Source organism: Giraffa tippelskirchi, chromosome 3, assembly GCF_054371585.1.
Source record: "Giraffa tippelskirchi isolate mGirTip1 chromosome 3, T2T-mGirTip1v1.2.pri, whole genome shotgun sequence".
NCBI classification, from domain to species: Eukaryota; Metazoa; Chordata; class Mammalia; order Artiodactyla; family Giraffidae; genus Giraffa; species Giraffa tippelskirchi.
This window is the reverse complement of record NC_137277.1, coordinates 11,603,702-11,625,381: the sequence shown is the minus strand read 5'-3', so window position 1 is coordinate 11,625,381 and position 21,680 is coordinate 11,603,702. Positions and strand designations below refer to the sequence as shown.

At 52.3% G+C, this 21,680-nt stretch overlaps 1 protein-coding gene across 25 annotated transcripts in view; it reads left to right on the top strand.

The window, feature by feature from the left end:
- Positions 1 to 21,680, top strand: part of SLC38A10 (solute carrier family 38 member 10) — a 41,475-nt gene that overhangs the window by 419 nt on the left and 19,376 nt on the right. For 23 of the 25 annotated variants that reach the window (XM_081576203.1, XM_081576202.1, XM_081576199.1 and 20 more), the window contains exons 2-10: positions 2,721 to 2,838; positions 7,680 to 7,725; positions 8,535 to 8,628; positions 8,853 to 8,996; positions 9,832 to 9,956; positions 12,620 to 12,722; positions 13,541 to 13,723; positions 15,979 to 16,090; positions 16,953 to 17,059. In XM_081576203.1, the coding sequence (XP_081432329.1) occupies positions 2,721 to 2,838; positions 7,680 to 7,725; positions 8,535 to 8,628; positions 8,853 to 8,996; positions 9,832 to 9,956; positions 12,620 to 12,722; positions 13,541 to 13,723; positions 15,979 to 16,090; positions 16,953 to 17,059 (1,032 nt within the window). The remainder of the gene's footprint in view (positions 1 to 2,720; positions 2,839 to 7,679; positions 7,726 to 8,534; positions 8,629 to 8,852; positions 8,997 to 9,831; positions 9,957 to 12,619; positions 12,723 to 13,540; positions 13,724 to 15,978; positions 16,091 to 16,952; positions 17,060 to 21,680) is intronic. The other 2 variants (XM_081576201.1, XM_081576200.1) reach the window with 1 other exon arrangement.

The following is a 21,680-nucleotide window of genomic DNA, read 5'->3' as shown; positions in this document are numbered from 1 at the left end:
GGTCACCCCCCTCCCCGCCCCGGGCTCACCCCCTCACGGGAACTAGGACTGGGGGAGGCGGCCCCGCAGCTTGCCCGCTCCGTGGCTGCAAGAGAAATTGAGGGAATTCCCTCAACGAAAAGCTTCAGTTCAGTCGCTCAGTCGTGTCCGGCTCTTTGCGACCCCATGGACTGCAGCACGCCAGGCTTCCCTGCCCATCACCAACTCCGGGAGCTTGCTCAAACTCAAGTCCATCGAGTAGGTGATGCCATCCAACCATCTTACCCTCTTTTCTCAACTAAAAGCTTAAGAACAATTAATAACTTCAGATCGAAGTGCAAATGTAGCAAAGTAATTTGATCTTTCAAAAATGGAAAGTGACCACAGGATTCAGTGTTATTTTTCTTTATTATTATTTCTAAAAACTCTGACCTGACTGCATTTGTATTCAGAAGCACACCGTCAAACCCCCAGGCTTTTGAACTAGCTTGGGGTGTTGGTTACAAGGTGATTACTACATTCTCCGGATTGTGTGCTTAAAATTTGTGCATTTCACCATATGCAAATGTTACCTTGATTGAAAAAATCCGAAATATTAAAAAATTGGTGTCATCCCAGCATTAAATACCGCATGAAAGAAACTCACCATTTTTGAGGTGTGGATTCATTTGGCTTCTGTTTAATTCACAAATAAACAGGCATTTGGTATGGTAAAAAAGGGAGGTGATAGAATTACCAAATTGGGTAACTTCTTTCCTAAAAATGAACTTCTTAGCTTACTGTGTGCCATGCTGGAGATCCTGTTCCCTCTGCCTCTTGGGGCAGGAGCTGTCTACTAGCTAGATTGCTTGAGGGTGGAGGAGGAGAGGGACCCCAGAGAAGCACAGGTGGCCAACAGGACTCAAAGACCAGTCTTACATGATGAAACCAAATAGGTGGGAAAATGAAAATAAAATGGATATTTTGGAACTGAAAATTGGCATCAGTGTTTAATTTTAGAGTAACACTTTGCATTTTTCACATTTAGCATCTTTTGGATAAAAATAGCAAAAAGAAAATGTATTTAGGGTTCCCGTGTGAGTGGTTGATCTGACTTGGTTGGTGAGCATGTTGCTGGGAGGATGGAGACTGCAGGGCTATGTAGAAGGCCACGCTGGCGGCTTCAAAAAGCAACATCTGTGTCTTGGCTTGTGAATCCCAGCGTGGGCCGGCCACCTCTGGGTGTTTCTGGAAGAACTACGTGCCCCAGCGTGCGTTGTGACTTGCCTGGCACAGAACTGCATCCTGGGATGTGTAGTTGGCTGGTCCTGAGTCTGTAAATGCAGTGCTGCCTTCCTTGATGTCTCTCTGCCAAGTGCCACTGTGGCAGGGCTCTGGTGATTCAGATTTGAGTGTCTTACTGTGTGCTGGGCATGAGTCCCCTGCCAGAGCATTTAAAAATGGGCCAGGCTGAGTTGCCTGGGGGGAGAGCTTAGCAGTGGGTGCCCTCTTGCAAGCAAAGACCTGGAAGTGGTTTGCCCTGCCCCGAGGGCCTGGCCAAGCTAGGACATGCTGTCACTCATCACTCAGACTCAGCGTCTTCTCCGTGAGAAGCCCGTTGGCAAGAACACCATGTGAGGCCAACAGGCAATTTGGAAATGTGTGTTTTTATCTGGTAGACAGGTCACTTAAAAGTTTTTGTTTACATTTTTTGTTTGTTTGGTTTTAATAATTTGGGTACTTTTCTGAAAAAATTAGCAATTTGTTAAAGTGTAACATGTATACAGAAAAGTGAACACATTTTAGGTGTACTCTTGATGGATTTTCATAATATTAACAAACACATGTAGCCAGCTCCCAGATTGAGGAACACAGCATCGCCAGCACCCCCCACCCCTGCCTCCTTACTGAGGGTCGCCCTCCCACCCCCAGAGCCACTGGTCAGTGTTGCCAGGTTTTAACTGTATGAGAATGCATCATGTTGTAGGTGTCTGGCTAGCATTGCTCAATTTATCTGTTCTTTAACCTTTGCTAGGCAGGCGTGGCATTTCCTATTTGGAGCAGTTAGAAATACATGCACGGGCTTTGACCACATGGACCTGTCCTGTGGGGTGGTGACCCGCCCGCAGGAGAGCTAGCTGGTGGGCTGTGTGTGTATTCCGCTCTGCTAGATGCTAGTAGGACAGTTGGTTGTTTCTTCAGTTTTTGGATTACAGATAAACCTGCTGTAAACATTGGCATGCAGGTTTGTGCATGAACACATGTTTTCATTTCTTTTGGGTAAATACCTAGGAGTGCAATTGCTGGTCAGATGGTGAGTGTCTGTTTAACTTATAAGAAAGGCGTAAATGTCATTTTTAATCTCTTCCTTCCAGAATGTGTTTATCACTCGTAGCTGTTGATCCAAGTGGCTGGAAGGTGGTTTGCTGTAGGGTGTCTGCAGGGAACTGGGGAGACTGGCAACCCCTCACTGTTCCTTGAGACTCTGGGAGGAGCTGGGGAGGAAATGGGGTCCCTGGTGCTCTTTTGGGGACATGTTTAGGCTTTATGTCCCTGGACGGAACGTGTTGAGCCCTCCATCCGGGAACTGTTACCTATTGGCGTGGGGACAAAATAGAGCGGGGGCCTCAAGTCTAGGGAGTGGGGACCACGGAGAGGGCTTTTGGTCATCGCTTGTGCTGTTCACCTGTGTTCAGTGTGTGAGATAAAGATGCTGGGTAGTTTTCTTTTGTTAACATCTCTCTTTTCTCCCAACCCTCCAGTGTGGCATCGTCCTGGGGGCCCTGCTCTTGGTATTCTGTTCTTGGATGACGCACCAGTCCTGCATGTTCCTGGTGAAAGCTGCCAGCCTGAGCAAGCGGAGGACTTACGCCGGCCTGGGTGAGTGCATTGCCTCCCTGAGAGGGATGGGACCTTTCTCAGCACCTTCTTAAGAAGTGCAGCATCTGGATCTGGGAGTGTGGGGCTTAGTCTTTTAATTACATTTCTTTCACTTTATTCTTTTTATTTTTTGATTATGCCACACAGCATGAGGGATATTATTTCCTTGACCAGGGATCGAACCCACACCCCATGCACTGGAAGCATAGACTCTTAACCACTGGAAGAGTGGTTTATTCTTTATTCTACTTTATTCTTATTCTTAAAGAGTCCTTTGAGCAGCAATTTCTTTTCTTGCTTTAAAATTTAATGCAATTAAAAAAAGCACAAAGCTGTTAACATCAACACATTTTAAAATTGAGATAATGCTTCTCCTCCTGCCTTCTCTTTATGCGCATCTACACAGAGAGGCCCCTCCCAGTTCAGGCCGTCTTGGCAGCTTCTGCTCCTATGCCCGCGGCCCCAGAGCCTTCCTTCCAAGCTGCCTGACCCAGATATTGCTGCACGTCTCCACTTTGAATGCCATGGACAGCCTGTGCTTGGGCTCGGGTTTGTAGCGGCAGCAAGTCATCAACTCCTCTGCGGCATCCTCTATGTCCTGTTGCTGTTGGTTGCAGTCTCGTTTCCTCTAGTTCTTTCTTCCTTTGATTTCAACTGAGCCAAAGAAGGCTGCGCTTTCCACCTCCTTTCAGTTTGATCTATTTCCTGGGCAGCCTGGCTCTGAGGGCAGGGCAGGGCCCCCAGTCTCCCGCCCACCTCAGGCTGGTGTGTGAAGGCTGCATTCTCTCCGCCACCTCGGACCTTTCAACTGCACGCTGCATTCTGGGTATACGTGGTGTCGATGTTGAAATACCAGTACACGTGGTCTCAGAGGCTGCCCTGTGCATGTCTGGGGAAGACTCCCATCCTCTGGCTGGGACCCCTGACCTTTCAGCTAGTGTGTGGCCCGGATGCTGGGTCTGCTTGTAGAGGCCTTGGTGGGCCCTCAGCTCACAGCTCTCACAGCAGGGAGGAGGCGCCAAGAGGAAACGGTGTGCAGGGTTCCCAGGGCCAAAGAAAATAAAAACATCTGCAAGCCCCACGCGTGGGCTTTTGGCAGCATGACCTCTGGTTTCCTTCCAGTCTGCCTACTTTGCATTGGCACCGAGATACTCACATTTGTTCTGACCTCAAAACTGAAGGACCGCTTCCTTCTCTCTCCGTTCTGATAAGAATGGCACTGTCAGACTCTTTCATTGCTGTTGGAGTCACTTGGGCAAGTGAAATTTAGCGGCTAAATTTGACTTGCTCCCCCACCCGTGAGACCAAATTCTACCTGGGGTGATATGTGCACTGGGGCAGGTCCCTTCTTCTGCGAGGCTGTGGCTTTTGGGGAGACTCTTACTCTCTGCTCAGGGTTCCCACGAAGTGCTTGGCTGTGCCCTGAGAGAGGATGAGTGGCCCTGGGCTGGGGAGCCTGCGGTCTTGACAGCTGTCCATCTGAATATTCTTAGAAAGTCCCCAAGAAGGCAAACTGGTTTGGTGAGGTGTGAAAGATTGAAGAAAACTACCCATGGACGCCCTCCTGCGTGGTTGGCCAGGGCTCCTACCTTTAACTGCTTGTGGTGGCTGCAGCCCAATTCTGACTACCCAGAAGCAAAAAAAGATCTGAAACCACCCGTGGTCTCTGATTATGCCTTTGGTACCAAAAAAGATGGTGCATTTATGTGAACTCCCACAGTCCCCCCAGGCCCAGCCTGCAGCATCAGCTGCCCTTTGTCCTGGCTCCATCTTGGCACCATCTCTGAAATGAAGAGACCCTACCACTTGGAAAAGAGCCCTACACAAGAGGAGACGGGGGTCTCTCGGACCTTACGGACCAGCAGTCCTCCCACACCTCCTGGGCCATTTCCGCAACTTGTAGGTCTTCTGTCCTCCTCCTCCTCCTCCTGGCCCAGAGCTTGTGCTGCTGTGCCAGAAAGGGTGGCCTGGGAGGAGAGAGCTCACTGCATGCCAGTCCTGCAGGCCCGGGACAGATGGTCTCTGTCCACAGAGCCCCCAGCACATGTCTGCTGGGCCCATGGGCATCAGACAGCTGGGGGTGAGGGGTAGTGGTGAGGAGATGGACAGACCTGAGACAGTGCAGTGCAGGGCGTGGAAACTGTTGAAACGGCAGATGCATCCTCAACAAATAACCTTTTTAAACCATCCGTGCTCCAAGGAATGGGTGGGTGGTTTTCTCAAGTTTGAGTTTTTGACATTTCTCAGTTTGGTTCATCCCTGGAATTGACCACAGCACTGCTCTCCCTGTCCTGGCCTGTGCGTAGGCATGACTGGAGAGTCAACTTTGCCAGTTTGGGGAAATACAGCCCTGGTGTGTTTTGTGTTTTCTGTTGGTGTTTTGTGGTGTTCTGTTTGTTGCTTGTAGACCAGTTCTGTGAATTTTATCTACTTCTTACCTGCTGCTCCTTTGCCTTGTGTGGCTGACTTTCAAGTAGACTTTTCAAACCCCATTTTCAAAAGATGTACAGCTATACCAGATAGTCAGCTGTCCCTAGAAGTCATGGCCCCATGAGGCCACTCTGACCCGGGCCCTGCCTGCGGAGGTGACCAGGCCTTGCTGCCACCTCGGAGCGCTCAGCTGTGCACAGCAGCTGCTCTGGCACTGCATCTGTGGTCCTGTCGTCTACCCACCCAGGTCTCTGTGGCCCTGGTCAGCCTGCTGCCTGATCATGGACTGGGTGGGGCCTGCAGAGGGCCTGTCCCAAGTTGTGTGACCTGCACCTGTGGATACTTGGCTTGGGAAATAAGGGTCATAAAACCAACCTTTCTGACACCCAGGATTCTCTGCATCCCCCACCCCTTGTTTATCCAGCAAATGGTCATCATACCCCCCAGGCAGATGGCAGCGAAAGTCAGGTGGCTGGTTCTAGGGAGGGCTGGGTTGAGGTCGCTGCCCTCCGCGTGAATAGCACAGTTTGGTGTGTGCTTCCCCGTCTCTGCCCAATGAGTGGAGGCTGCGGACTGTGGGCAGAGAACGTGGGGTGGGGCTGGGGTCCCGAGTTCCACAAGGTGGGCTGAGAGTCAGTTCTGTGTGCCCAGCGGCCACAGAGCCGTGGGCCTGGCTATGGCCCCAGGGGAAAGCCCTGAGCCAGCCTCTCTGGGGAGACTGGGGAGCCCCTCCTGACAGCACTCCCAGCTGCACACCTGGCAGGAGTGCCAGCTCCGGGTCCCCGCGGGGCCCAGCCCATGAGCTGCAGTGAACCTGCCACAGATGGAGAGGGAAGGGCCGACCCAGGAGCATGGGGAAGGGACCTGCCTTCTCGGAAAGGGCTGCTGCCCAGCCTCGCGGGGCAGGTCTGGTGCTGTGGTTCCGGCCCAGAGGGGCGGGAGGGCAGTCCCTGGCTTGCCAGGCAAGAGGCTGAGGGGCTGGGGGGCTGCCAGGTGTTCTTTTTATGACTCAGAATTAGAGGTTACTGAGGGCTGACACTTGGAATGGTGTGTGGGGTGTATGTGGGGCTGTCCCGGCTGAGAGCCAGGTGGGAACCACAGGCCTTCTCAGTACAGGCAGCGCCTCAGGGGCAGCCCCATTATGATCGTCCTTCTGGGAACCAGTCGAGTCTTTCTGAGTGAAAAGGTGCTGCCTCATGACTTTTCTCTGGCTTCCTAGAGCAACTTTAGTTTCCTTTGTCCAGAATGCGGGTATGTTCTGGAACTCTCTCTGGCAGGGTGCTCTGAGCACTTAGAATATGCTGTAGATGCTCAGCTTCCTTTTAGAGAAGGAAAAGGAATCAGATGGCTGGGCCTCAGCCACTTTCACTTTAGGAGCACCGGACTTTGTGTCTTGGAGGACCCTGAGATACAAGTGTCCTTGTGGTAGTTGGACAAGCCGGGAAGCCGGAATGACCCTGGATTTGCTTCCCAAGGCCACCTGCCCTGTGGCCATGTAGCCCACGGGTTCCGTGTTCACTGGCTTTTGGCAGTGCTGTGATTTTTCCTAAATAGTTTGAAAGTAAAGTAGTAGTGTTTTTTGGACTCATTCACATCAGGCGGCCTGCGTATTCCCTCCTCTCTGGTCTCCTGGACGGCTCTGCCTGTGTGAGGGAGGGGGCTGTGCTGTCACGTGCACCCCCTTCTGCTTGCTCTTGGAGGATCAGAGCTTCTCTCGGCCCTCGTCCGGCTCACCACCACGGGGCTGGGTCACAGGGGTTCTCAGCCTCTGTGAGGTCCAGGGAGGGGCCTGCTGAGTCAGCTCTTAATCTCGCCTCTGCTGGAAACAGCTCCACTGTCCGGAAGGGCGGGCAGAGGGGCTCCTCCAGGCTTGAGTGCACTTGTTCCCTCCTGTCCCAAAGCACCTTGCTTGAGATTTTCTGCTAAAACCACAGAGCGGACACGAAGGCCCTTAGCTAGGCCCCCTTGTTATGACTGGGAAAACCAGATGTACTGGGGCTGGGCTGACCGCCCTCCCCGGGCACCCCCCAGCCTGTCCCCAGCAGCCGCTGACCCAGGCAGGCCTCCCTCAGCCTCCTTGTTGGCAGGCTAGCTTGCCCAGAGGGAAACTGCTACTTCCCTGGGATCATTTTTCTTTTCTTTTTTCTTTCCTTTCCTTTTCTTTGTGTATGTGTGAGTATGAAAAGTGACCCACCCTGGCTTTGTTCTTATTTTCTGTGATTCTTATTTGTTGAAGGTAGATGTGAAAAAAGTGGGATCAAAATTTTCAAATATCCCCTTACACCCGTAAACTCCAGACCTACAGGTTTTTGTCAAATTTCCTTTCACAACTTTTACTGGTAATATTTTTCCTGATATGCTTCTCTCACTTTAGACTGAGCATTCATTCTCTTTTTCCCTCCCTGCACTAGCATTGCACGCCTACGGGAAAGCAGGGAAGATGCTGGTGGAGACCAGGTAGGTGGTGCCATTCTGTTGGGGGTAATTCTCTCTGTTCTTCACTTGTGACCAAAGAGAAACAGGAGGATTGTTACACAATGAGCCGTATGTTTCAGACATGGATTGGTCCATAGCTTAAAATATTTCTCTGAAGTGTTACTTACTAAATAGTTGAAAGTTTAATTTATTGTACCCTTAAAATGATTAGTGTCAAGCCTGAAAGCCTTATTTAAGTCTTACTAAGAAAAATATAAAAATGGAAAACCCAGGGAGCCCAGCGAGGGGGCACTCCCTCGGCTGTACTTCATCTCTGGGTTCTGTTCCCGAAACTCATACACTCCCGACCCCAACCCCTGCCCCGAACACTGTTGCATAAAGGCATCATTAAACTGGAAATGTCATATTCTCCCCTTGGAGTAAAATTTTATGAGATGAAAAAATGGCTGAGAAATTGCACTTTCAGGCTTCTAAATTAGGTAATTGCAAACTGAAAAGAATAACCCTTTTCTGAAGCAGTTGATTGTTCTTTTAACTTGTCTTAACATCACAGTGCATTTTTGTACCACCTAAAAGAACTTTTAGAACCTCCTGCTGAGAGAAAAATGTAATACCACATAAAGAAGAGTTTAGTGTTGCTCAATATTCATTCTGAGTAAAATAGCGAACTCCGCAGCCAAACCCTAGAAACTGTTGAATGTCGACAGACAACCGTGTCTCCCGTTTGACCCCTCCCTTGGGTTGTTGCTGTCAGTGGCCAGCCGGCGGGGATGCGGGTGCGTCTGGGAACCCCAGCGCTCAGCTCTCAAGCTCGCCCGCCTTCCTTGCAGCATGATTGGGCTGATGCTGGGAACGTGCATTGCCTTCTATGTTGTGATTGGCGACCTGGGGTCCAACTTCTTTGCTCGGCTGTTTGGGTTTCAGGTAAGGATATCTCCAGGTGTGTGGTACGTCGGAAACCTCACGGCTGCTCGCTGCTCACGTGGCAGCGCGGGGACTGTTTCAGTCCACATCTCGGACGGGGAGCGGTGGGAGGGGCTCTGAGACCAGCAGGCCAAGAGGCAAAGCTTGCTGGGCCCCAGTCGGTCCCGGGGCTCAGGGTGGGAAGCCTGGGCTGTCCCTGGGCCAACGCCTGGCACTCCGCCCAGGTCACAGGCACCTTCCGCATGCTCCTGCTCTTCGTGGTGTCTCTGTGCATCGTGCTCCCGCTCAGCCTGCAGAGGAACATGATGGCCTCCATCCAGTCCTTCAGCGCCATGGCCCTCATCTTCTACACCGTGTTCATGTTCGTGGTGAGTGTTGGGCCTCCAGGAACGTGACATAGAATCCTCCACAGGAGCCCACAGACAGGGCCGCAGGGGAGGGGAGCGCTTTGAGGCAGGGAGTGAAAGCATGATGCTCCCCAGTTCACGGAAGACCTTTTATGTGGGCTTTGTGGCCAAGAGTCAGGAGGCCAGCCTTTTGTCACAAGGGGGTGGGAGCAGTTGTTGTCTAATGAGTGTTTATCGCTGACTTTTGGGGGGGTCCGGGGTTGCAGTCTGGAGTTGGCACTCAGGGTGCCCCTTGGGAGCCCCCAGGCCCGAGACCCTGACCACTCCAGTGGGAGCAGAATGGGAGAGTCTGTGCAGTGGGCTCTCCTTAGAAGACCGAGCCCCGGGTGGTGTCTCCAGTGCCCCTCAGCTGTGAGGCCCAGCCCAGTGACCCTTCCCCTTCCTCTCCAGGCAGCCCTGTCCTTGATGGGTCTGTCTTTTAAATTATGTCCGCACAGGACTGGCAAGGACCTGCCAGGTTGGGGGACTGTCCTGACCTGAAGGTGACTGGGGTGGGCACAGCAGGTGGGCCTCATTGCTTACCATCTGCGGCCCTGGACGGGCAGCTGCCCCCGGTGCCAGGAGGCCCTGCAGTTCCTCTGGGCAGCACCTGGCCAGCTGGTGGCACAGCAGAGAGCAGAAACCCCGGGGCCATGCACAACTCCCAGCCCTTCCAGCCCCTCCAGCCGGTGGCACCAGGCTGCACTGTGTGGGGCCCCACTGTGGTGCCGGCCACCTTGGTGCCCTGCCCGGCCCTGGCCCGAGTCCCACCTGTGGGCGCTGCCCAGTGCTGAGCTCCGCTTCCTTCTCTTCGCAGATCGTGCTCTCCTCCTTCAAGCACGGCCTCTTTGGTGGGCAGTGGCTGCAGCGGGTCAGCTACATCCGCTGGGAGGGCGTCTTCCGCTGCATCCCCATCTTTGGCATGTCCTTTGCCTGCCAGTCGTAAGTACCCCCGGGGCCCTGGGGGTGAGTGTTACGAGGGGAGGCTGCTGTCCTGGGGGCGGGAAGCACCATTTTCTTCAGTGGATGATCCAGGCCATGAGGAGTAAGGTGTTCTTCACGGTGGCCTCGCCCCGCTCCGGGTTCAGGGCGGGAGTTCTGTGTTTACCGGGAGAGAAATCGACTTTGTTCCCGAGATGTGTTGCCGGCACTGTTGGCGACAACGCCCAGTTTGCCAAATCCCCCACGAGCAGAGTTGGCTGTGGGGAACACAGCACAGCCCCGAACCATCTGACTCACAGAGTCCCTAGCGTTTTGCCAGAATTTAGCTATTCGTGTGAGAATATTTAAGAGGGAGTTGCACAAACATTGACTTCAGACTGCTGCTGGGACGCTTTCAGAGGCGTGTGTGTGTGTGTGTGTGTGCACGCGCGTGCGCACGTGTATGTGGTTGAGCAGGCGTGTGCTCTGGCACTTGGGGCTCTGTAAATGCAGAGCAGCGATTTCCATAATTCCAGCAGCCTTACCTTCTCCACCAAATGACAGGAGCCTACGACCCATGCCCGGTCAGGTGGTAACCCCGCTCAAAAGAGGCGTAAATCCGGCGGGGACAGGAAAGGACCATCGTCGGCGGGGGTCTGGTAGAGCAGCCCCCCACAGCTCCACAGGCATGAACCGTGCCAGTCGTAAACTAACGTGACAGATGAGACTTGTTCCGACTACTGTGTTTACACCCACACGCGAGATCCAAATCATCGTTTCCCACTTCTCATCTCTCTTGGCAGCTTGGTTTCCACCAGAGCACACTCCGCTCTTGCTGTTTAACGTCCCTGTTAAAATTGGTGACAGAAGCTACATCCTTTTGCCGTGTACCTAGTTACCGATTGTCCTTTTTTCCTGTGGGTTTGGTCTGGCTTTCCGGTGGGGGCTGCTCTGTCATCAAGCGGGTCTCTTGGGCTTGGTTCTCAGGTTAAGTTATGGGTTCCAGAGGGGGGTGGCTTGTGAGCTCATATTCCGTCTGCTGCTCACGGAAGGTGCGGGGCCTGGGGATGTGCCCACGTCCCCTGGGGGTGGAGCAGAGAGATCCAGAGCTGGGGGCTCTTCCCTGCACACCTGGCCCCGGAGCACCTGCAGGCTGGGAGCCCTGCTGCCCTTGCCAGGTGGCCATGGGCTCCACTGCGTGGCTGGTCTCCCCACCCTGGATGGACTGGGCCTCCACTGTGCCGTCAGTGTGCAGCCTGTCCTGGTCTGCCTTCGAGGTAGATGAGTACGGGGCGGCACAGGACCAGCAGGCCCCCGGAGCAGCTCGGAGAGAGCGCTGAGCGCGTGGAGGCCCAGGCCGTGCGGGGGCAGGCAGACACCTCTGACTCAGGTAAACCGAGTCATGGGCTGCTCAATGAGATGGGCAAGTGCTCTGCAGGTGCTGGGGGTCTGGCTGCTGCCTCAGGGGTCCTGGGGGCACAGGCAGGATTGAGGAAGGCGGGCACCACAGCCTTGCCACACCCATCCATCCCCACATGTGGGCACAGCCCCTCCCCTCAGTGGCTCCTGGGCAGGGGCTTCTCCCCGTGTGTGCTGGGGACACCCCTGTCCTGAGATCTGGTGCTGGGGCTCCCTGGGGTGGACCTTGCCCTGGCCTAGGAGCTGGGCAGTGCCTAGATGCTGGTATCAGTCCCCCTGCAGATCCCCTGTCACCTCCCTGGGCTGCATAGGTGTGTGTGTATGCGGCCGCTGACTGCCCCCCTCCCCCTGGGACCGGGGTGGGGACAGCTGTCCACAGTGACTCTTGCCCACCAGCAGTGGCCAGTGGGATAGTGTGCAGGGCCAGGGACGGTGCAAGCTTCTGCCAGCCAGGCCTCCCCCGTCCTTGTCATTTGCTGTTAGTAACATTAGTGGGTCCTCTTTGTTCTCCTTTCACTTTTTATTAAGGCGATTTTGGGGTTTGGCTCCGCTGACTGTCATACCTTTCACTTAACGTCCTCACGCGCCCCGTCCCGGCCTCCCGCATGGTGTGACCACCAGCCCCGGCTCCCTGGGTGCCAAGACTGAGCCCTCAGCACAGCGTCACCCTGTTGTCTCCTCTCAGGGCTGCACAGGGCTCCCGCCCCTCCCTGCCTGCCTCCATGTGGCCCACCTCTCACAGGTGCCGGCTCCCTGCCTGCCGTTTGCAGAGAGCCCACGGGGACGCATCCGTCCTTCACCCGGCAATGCTGCCCTGCTGGCCCTGGGCCGTGGGGCTGCAGCCACTCTTCTGTCACAGAGCTGGGTCCATGCCGGCTCTAAGCCCCTCACTGAGGCGCTGAGATGGGCAGGCAGCCCGGCTTGTTTGTTTAACTTTCCATTCTTTTGACAGTGACGCTCTGAACCACTTCCTGCTTCCCCTGTAAACATGGGCTGCTTAGCCCAGCCCGGAGCTCCCCGGAGCGGTCACGCTCCTGCTGCAGTGGAACAAACGGCCTTTCATCCTGTGGCACTTCTGAAATGTTTACAGAGAGTGCGTGCGGGGAGCGCGCCGAGCGCCGTCCGTAGTATTGTGCGAGCCCGGCCTTGGTGCTGGTGGCGGCCAGCGTGGTGGGAAGGCAGGTGTTGGAGACTCGGCCAGGCGCCTGGGAGAGGCGTATCTGTCTCTGGAATCGGCTCCGTGAAGTCACTCGTTATTTTTACAGCCAGGTCCTGCCCACGTACGACAGCCTGGATGAGCCATCAGTGAAAACCATGAGTTCCATCTTTGCCTCCTCCCTCAACGTGGTCACCACCTTCTACGTCACGGTAGGAACCCTTTCATGCCCTGTCTCCTCCCCCAGCTCCTCCAGTCCCCAGTGCAGGCCTGTCCTTGCTTCTTCCCATCCCAGTGGCTGAAGGGCAGCTCTGCCCCTCCACTCAGCTCCAGGGCTGACAGGGAGCTGACTCTCCAGGCGGTGTTGGCGTCCCCATCCCCGGAGGAGCGTGGGCACCCCAACCCAGGGCCTGGAGCCTCCGCACGACCTCTGCTGACTCACTGTAGAAAGGTGGTGCATCAGTGAGAAATTCGGGAAACAGCAGAGAAAGAAAATCACGAGTTCCAGCCCATAGATGCAGATACAGTTCATGTTTCAGTAGATGTTTCCCTCCAGTCTTCTTAATTCTCCTCTTCGTTGTTTTTTTACATGGCAGATAGAGTTATAAATTCGCTGAGAGTCTGACTTGTTTTCCTGAACCTTGCGGTTCCACCACTCTTGTCGGTTTTTCCAAAAGATCCATCTGATTGTTGTCCATTCAGCCCGTGGGGACCACAGTTTACCCCATGGTTCCCTGGTTTGGGTTTTGAGCCATGTTAAATCCGGCCCCTCCATGGGGCTCGGGGGGCATGCCTGTGCTCACTTTCCAAGCAGGCAGCTCCCTTCTCTTGGTGCCTTGCTGTCCAAGCAGGGAGAAGCCATGTGGGACTCTCACCTTCAGGGCTTCTGCCTCCTCTCATCAGAGAGGACTTGTATGAGCCAGGAGCTGGTGGGCCTTGGTCCTGCTGCAGCTGCTCGTGACGAGGTTCGAGGCCATTCCAGGATTGGTGTGCCCTCCCACCACATCCCCTGCTGTTGTTCCCCCTGCAGGTGGGCTTCTTTGGCTACGTGAGCTTCACCGAGGCCACTGAAGGCAATGTGCTCATGCATTTCCCCTCCAACCTGGTGACCGAGATGATCCGTGTGGGCTTCATGATGTCCGTGGCCGTGGGCTTCCCCATGATGATCCTGCCTTGCAGACAGGCCTTGAACACTCTGCTCTTCGAGCAGCAGGTAAGGTGCTCAGGGCCCCTCGGATGGTGTTCTGCCCAGAATCCTCGCTGTCCTGGCCTCAGTTACGTTGTCCTCCGGTGGCTTTTGCTAGTTCCTTGTTTTCCTGGGCAGTAGCAGGCAGAGCTTTTCCTAGTTAAAAATCAGAAACTCCAGTTAAAATGGAATCTTTCAATAGGGTTTTTTTTTTTTTTTTTTAACCAACCAACTTTGGAGAAAAGAGCCCCAGATCAGCCAGGCTGATTCCTTCAGGAGATGTGGAGTCAGGCTCAGTGTCTAAGCAGCTTAGGCCCGTGTCCTGTGACTGCCCTGCTGTCCCCGCATTGGAGGCGTAGTGGGAAATCAGGGGCTTGCTTCAGCATGAACCCGTGGGAGAGGAGCAGGTGGGAACTCAGGAGAGCCAGCTTGACTGACAGGTGTGTATAATGGCCGGCCGGGTGGGCCGATGGGCACTGGGGTCAGGGCACCATTCCCTTTAGGTTCATGTAACAGAAAGTTTTAACAATTTGACAGAGACATCTGAGGCCTGAGAGAGGCTGAGTTTCGTTTGCTGTCGTATGTGTAGGCCCGGCTCCATGTAGTCCTGTGCGAGCAGTTTTCAAATGTACAGTTGAAACCCAGACTCCCCCGCTCACTGCTGCCCAGTTGACAACAGGTGGTGCAGGTGGGGTGGCTCATGCCCCAAGGCAAGGGCATGGGGGTGGCCCTGTCTCTCTGTGGTGGTTCTTGTGTTCCCGCCCAAGTCCTTGAGCCTGGTCTATGGCATCAGCCAGGACACCTGGTGGTCAGAGGAACTGCTTAGGCCACAGAGGTGGGGGGGAGTCCAGCAGGCAGGCAGGGAAGGTGGCTACCTGGGACAGCTGGAACCAGGCTTGTGGTCTATGGCTGGCACGTGGTCGAGTCAGCCTCCCTCAGCTTCTGCCACCAAGGCCAGCACCTTGAGACAGAGCCCCCGCCCTGAAAAGCTGGCTGCCCAACCCCTGCCCAATCAGCTGTTCAGGTGCCTGGGTACCGCATGAGGCTCTCTCCCCTTGGGGGGCACAGCAGGCCAGCTCATGGAGCCCTGGGGTCCTCCATTTGATGCACATGTGTGCTTCATATCTGAGTAGCATTTGTGTCTCTGTATGTAGCACATTTTTATCATTTTTAAAATTAGAAAATCAGCGGTGATAAAGGCAATGTTAACTCGAGTGGAAAACCTACCTGCATGTCTCCATCCTCACGTGAATGACCCCTTCTGCTCCCCTCAGCATCTGTATGCATCTCCTTGCAGATTTCCTCTTGCTGCGTTTTCTCCTGTCTCCAGTCCACGTATATCCATAGAAACCCCCAGCGTCACTGTGCCCTTGCTCTCACCTCCTAGTCATTGTTTGACGTCTCCTGGTCGCCCTTGACCTCTCACAGATAACTCCCGTGACCCCTTGATGCATGTAGCTGCTTGTTTCTTCTGCCCTTAGAGTGTTTCCTGGGGAAATTTCTGCAGAATTCTGAGCCAGAAGGTGTAGACCTAACACCTTCCCTCTCTAGTCCATTCTGAGAAAGCCACCATTGCAAGTCAATTCTGGACATTGGGTGCCTCCAAACTGTAGTTTGAGAAGGGTTGAAGCTTCACTTGAGTGGTGTTTTCCTAGCCTAGCAACAGTAATCACGGTCAGCCCCTCCTGTGTGCACAGCACTGTTCTAGAAGCTTCTCTCCCATCACCTCCCACCACAGCCTGATGAGATGCTTCTGGTGCCCCTGTGCCTTTGGGTGTGGAGGCCGAGGCCGGAGATGGTCTCTTGGGCTTGACTGTAGCATGTTGTGACTTCTCCCCTTGTCTTCTTCCTGGACTCACCTGCTAGAGACAAGGATGGCAAAGCTGAGCATGTCTGTGCACATGGGGGGCCCACCGCACCCTGAAACTTGTTGCGTGTTACTGTGAGTGGGGCTGTGTTCTGTTTCCTGTGCTCTGCAGCACTTTAAAAAAATCTCTGCCACAGCATTGCTCTAAAAGGAGGATGGAAGGATTTGTTCCAAGTTTCTCAGAACAAAGTTACCCGCATAGCTGCTGTGAGGAGCAGCCTGGGCCTTCTAGGGGTCCAAGCTTCTGGTTGCAGGTTCACGTTCAGGCATAGCTGCCTGTGCTTGGAGTGCTCACCCGCCGCCTCCCAGGCCAATCCGCCTGGGGTGTTGGCAGAGCCCTTTAGGGACATGCTTACAGGAGAGTGGGGAGGAAATCGGTCATTTCTAAATCTTGTTTTTATTTTCTTTCATGTAGCAAAAAGACGGGACCTTCGCCGCTGGAGGCTACATGCCACCCCTGCGGTTTAAAGCCCTCACCCTCTCGGTTGTGTTTGGAACTATGGTTGGTGGAATGATGATCCCAAACGGTAAGGTGGGGGGCTGCTCCAGTAACCGATCTCTCATCGGCTTATCCCGCCCTCCCCGACCCTGTCCTGCTGTTGTGAGCCCCTGCCTCTTGGGTGTTCAACCAAGACACCCAGAGTCTCGCCACCATCCTCTCTGGTCAAAAAAACAGGTCCAGAGACTCTTGGGTGCTCTTTTCTTTGACGCCCTGAGAAAGGCTAGGGAGAAAATGCTGCAGCTTGATGGGACCACAAACACGTGGGTGGAGCTGTGGTGTGGAGTCCAGGCCTGATGTGTGAGTTAGCGGTTACCAAGCAGTTCCTTCCTTACTTCCGACTCCTGATTTTGTTGACATATCACTGAGGGAAAAGGGCAGGGCCCTCCCTGCTCCCTGCTCCAGCACAGACAAAGCTTATTGTCCTCAGACATCCAGTGGGCCCTGCATACCCTCCAGGCAGCAGCCCCAAGACCCCCACACTCCTGGCTTCCCCGCCAACTGGAACAGGCTCTGCTGGTTCACTCGCTGGGCACCAGGTGGGGTGGTATAAGATGAGTCAGCCCAGAGACCCCCGCTGGCCACCCAGACACTCCACAAGGAGCTGGAGCAGCGGTGTGGGCCCAGCATGGGGCAGGCAGTGCTGTTAAGCTCACCTCGCTGGCAGGGAAGCTGAGGTTGAGAGAGGGGGGACTTGCCTGAGGCTCCTGGCCCCACGCAGCCCTTCATCACGGTGTCAGGTTGGACACCCCAGCTGTCTTTGTGAGCACAGAAGGCTGTACCCTGTTCCTCGCTGCCGTCCGGCGGCATGCGTAGATGCACCCTTGTGGGAAGACGGCACCTCACCCTGCTTGCTGGAAGCTCACCCCTCCCTGTCGCTCTCTCACCAGTGGAGACGATCCTGGGCCTCACGGGCGCCACCATGGGAAGCCTCATCTGCTTCATCTGCCCGACGCTGATCTACAAGAAGATCCACAAGAACTCTCTCTCCTCCCAGGTGCGCGTGGTGTTCTCAGCCCCACTCCAGGCGGGTCTGGGTCGGGCAGAGCAGGAGGGCATGTTCTCTGATGGCTACTGTGAACTAGTTGTGTTCCTTACACAAAAGGATCGTGGTCCCACAGGTATGAGAGACGTGGGTCTACGCCATGGTGAGCAGCCTTGCACCCCAGGGCCGCCGAACCAAGCCAAGCTTTTCAAGCATCGAGTACTGAACAGCTTTTCCCCGCCTGTCTGTTGACTGGATTTTCTGTGTGTGCCTCTCGCTCCACACGACCTTGACTCCATCCTCTGCTGAGGTCACCTGCAAATATCTTGCTAGGGACTGTGGTTTTTTTTTTTAATTTATTAGGCTGACCCGGGTCTTAGTTATCTCACATGTGGGATCTTTAGTTGGAGCGTGCACGATATAGTTCCCCGACCAGGGATTGAAGCCAGGCCCCCCTGCATTGGGAGTGTGGAGTCTTAACTGCTGGACCACCAGGAAAGTCCTTGGGGACTGTCTTGTTGGTGTCACTTCTCCAGGCTTTCACTGTTATGGACAAAGCCACGGTGAATATGTATGCACATGAGCATTTCTATACATCTGAGAAAGTACTGTAGAAAGCTACCTGGGTCTGGGATACCTGTGTCAGAGAGCAGGAGCTTCCCCTCAAGGGTCCATGTGTGGGTCAGCACCGTAGCTCCACAGCTGAGCTCAGCCTCTCCCCTCCATCAGCCCGAGGCTGATGGTAAGTCTTGGCTTCCTGGAGTGAAGGTAGGCATTTCTCTTTCGGTAAACTGTCTGTGCTTTTTGCTCACCTTTTATGGAGTTGTTGAGCTTTTGGTAAATTCTTTGGGAACATAGTATACGTAAGGCAAAGCACATAAATCTCACATACAGCTTGATATATGTTGGCTAAGTGAAAGTGTTAGTTGCTCAGTCATGTCCGACTCTTCAGGACCCCATGGACTGTAGCCCACCAGGCTCCTCTGTCCATGGAATTCGCCAGGCAAGAATACTGGAGTGGGTAGCCATTTCCTCCTCCAGGTGATCTTCCCAACCCAGGGGTCGAACCCAGGTCTCTTGGATTGCAGGCAGATTCTTTTCCATCTGAGGCACCAGAGGGTGTGGCTAAGTGAACGCAGTCATAGAACCACCTCAAGGGCAGATACAAAACATTCCAGCACTCGAAGCTTCCCTGGGGCTCCCTGGTCTTTCCACCACAGAGGTACTGCCTGTCTTCTTATGTTTTGGAATAATTTTACCTGCCTTTCAAGTTAGTAAAAACGGAGCCTCACAGGAAGTATTGGTGAGTGTCTGGCCTCTTTCCTCAGCTTCACGCCTGAGTTCCAAAGTTACTGCTGGGCGCCAGGGGTGGTCTGCCCATCCTCCCTGCCATATGCTTCTCCACATAGGAATCTGCGGTCACCCAGAGCCGAGTGTCCTGGATGGGCTGCTCTGCCTGTTTCTTCTGGTGCAGCCCGTGTGCACTTTGGTTGGCTATTCTCTTAGGTGTGGAATTGTTGGGTCCTGGGGTTATGTCTTGGAGAAAGCAGTGGCACCCCACTCCAGTACTCTTGCCTGGAAAAATCCCATGGACGGAGGAGCCTGGTAGGCTTCAGTCCATAGGGTCACTACGAGTCAGACATGACTGAGCGATTTCACTTTCACTTTTCACTTTCACGCATTGGAGAAGGAAATGGCAACCCACTCCAGTGTTCTTGCCTGGAGAATCCGAGGGACGGCAGAGCCTGGTGGGCTGCCGTCTATGGAATCACACAGAGTCGGACACGACTGAAGCGACTTAGCAGTAGCAGGGGTTATGTCTGTCCAGTTTTGGTAGAGTTTTCCAGACTGTACCCAGCTTTCCAAAGTGGTTCTCAGGCACCATATTGGAATTTTAGTTGCTTTGACATCTATGGTCCATTTTTCAGTCTCTAGCCCTTCCAGTGGATGTATAGCGGTACCTCATTTGGGTTTTAATTTGTAATTTTCAGGCAACTGATGACATTGAACACCTTTTCATACTTTTGTTAGCTGGGTGGGTTTCTTCTTTTGTGCCTTTCAAGTCTTGCCCATTTCTTATCTATGAGTTGTCTTTTTCTTATTGACTTGTGGAGGTCTGTTAAAGATTTGAGATATAAGACTTTTTTCAGATATGTATATTACAAATGTTTTCTCTCACTCTTGGCTGCCTTTTCACTTTCTTCTGATCAGCAGATGTTCTTAATTTTAGTGTAGTTTGGTTTTTTGAGTTTTTCTTTTGCTGTGTGCTTTAAAAAAAATTTTTTTTTTTTTTAAATTTGACTGCACCAGGTCTTATTTGCAGCATATGGGATCTAGTTTCCTGACCAGGGATCAAACCTGGGCCTTCTGTAATGGGAGCACAGAGTCTTAGCCACTGGATCACCAGGGAGGTCTTTTGCTGTGTGCTTTTGATGTACTATTTAAGAAATTTTTGCTTATCCCCAGGTCCTGAAGACAGTGTACTCTGTCATATTGTAGAATGCTTTTATTTTCTCTTTCACATTTAGATCCATGCCCATCTGGAGTGCCCGGTGTGTGACAGGGGTCAGGGGTCATGCTCTGGGTGGCTCTCCAGTTGAGCAGCACCCTCTTGCTCCAGCACCATTGTTGTCAGTCACCTGTGTACTTGTGAGAGTGGGAACTCCCATCACTGGTCTGTCTGTTTCTCTCACACTAGCGCTACCTGTGTTGATTGCTGAGGCTTTGTAATGAGTCTTGATGCTGGCAGCTTTATTCCTCTTCAGGGTGGTTTTACCTATTATATTAGTCCTTTACATTTCCAACTCAATTTTTTTTTAAATTAAATATTTTGACTGCACCATGAAGCACGTGGGATCTTAGTTCCCCAACCAGGGATTAAACCCATGCCCCCTGCAGTGGAAGCCAGGAGTCTTTAACTACTGGGCTGCCAGGGAAGTCCCCCAGCTCAGTTTTAGAAGTGGCTTCTCAGCTGTTGGTGTTTGACTGGGGTTGCATCAAACTGTTGATTGGAAGACTTGACATCATCATTCACTTTGCAACTTTTTCTAATTTCCATCCTTATTTCTCCTTTCACCAGTGGCTTATTTATTTAACACTAAAATTTTAATTTTTCCTAGAACAGCGTTAAGTAACAAACAAAAAACACTGTAATAAGTTGGGAGAGAAACCACAGAAAAAAGGGAAAACATTTTAGTACTTTTAATGGTACTGTTTACCTGATTTTTGGATGAAAGACCTCACGTCTTTATTTTTCACTGGTCCTACATATTAGGTAGCCAGCCCTGCTCTTGACTGCCCTGCTTCTTCTGAGGCAGGTCTGAGACCTTTTCTTATCGGAACCCCCTCCATCTGTAGCCCTCTGGGAACTCCAACTGATTTTCACCAGTGGTTTCTCTAGATTTCCAAACTTTGGGGGATTTCCTAGTACTCTTTTTGATTGATTTCAACTACAGTTCCAGTATGGTTAGAGTATATGAGCTAAAGAACTTTTGTCCTCGGACGTTTGCTGGGCCCAGCAGGTGGTTGATTCTGATGGATGGATGTTCAGCTGTCTGGCCGTCTGCAGTTGTTGGATGCAAAGTGCATCCTGTGTGTGCTGAGTTTGCTAACTGATTTTTTTAGATTTTTATGTATTCTTACTGATTTTTTAATCTCCTTGTTTATCAGTTATGAAGAAAGGTATGACAATTTCCATTTGAATTACTTAAAGGTTCATATGTCTTTTAGTTCTATCGAGTTTTGCTTTTTGTCCTGAAGCTATGTTACTAGGAGCTTACAGTTTTAAGATGGCTATATCTTATTAAACTGACCCTTTTCTGGATGAAATGTCTCTTTTTATCTTTGGAGATGCTTTTCTCCTTAAAGGCAGCCTTGTCTGATACAGTGTAGCTAATCCAGGTTTGTTCTGGGTTTATATTTGCACAATATAGTTTTTGTTATCCTTTCTCATTTGATATCTCTATGTTTAAGGTTATGTCTTGGGTAAGAGCATATAGTTTGCTTTTGTTTTGTTTTGATCCAATCTGTTAATAGGAGTATTTAAGACTATTTACGGTTAATACTGATTTGGGGGGTGGGGATTAAAGCTTCCGTCTTACTCTGTTTTTTATTTGTCCCATCTGTTCTTTTTTCTGTTTCTTTCTTTCTTGCTGCCTTTTGGATAAATCAAGCATTTTAAAGTATTTGTTCTCTATTCTTCTCTTAGCTGGTGTTGTACATTTCTGTTCCACTAGTGGTTATACAAGGCAGTTTAATATGAATCCTTGGTTTATTAGAGTTGACCATAAATTAGTTGTTTTTCTTTTACTAATTCCCAGACGAAGTAACCATCCAACAATATTTTAATTCCATTTATCTTTGTCTTTGGCCTTCAGTGCTGTTGTTTTTATGTGTTTTAATTTTATGTGTATTTTAAACATTACAAGACATTATTTTTGTTGTTCAGATAGTTGATGTTTGTTTATTTTGATCCTTTGCACCCTCTTGGTTTTCTGGGGCCTGGTCCCATCCCCTGGTGTGCTTGGTAGTTTATGGAGATGGGTGTGAGAAATCGTGCAGTCCTTGGATGATGTCCTGTGTTCAGCAGATGGAGGATAGGCAGAAGGCCTGTGTCCACTTGTGTGCAATCTGC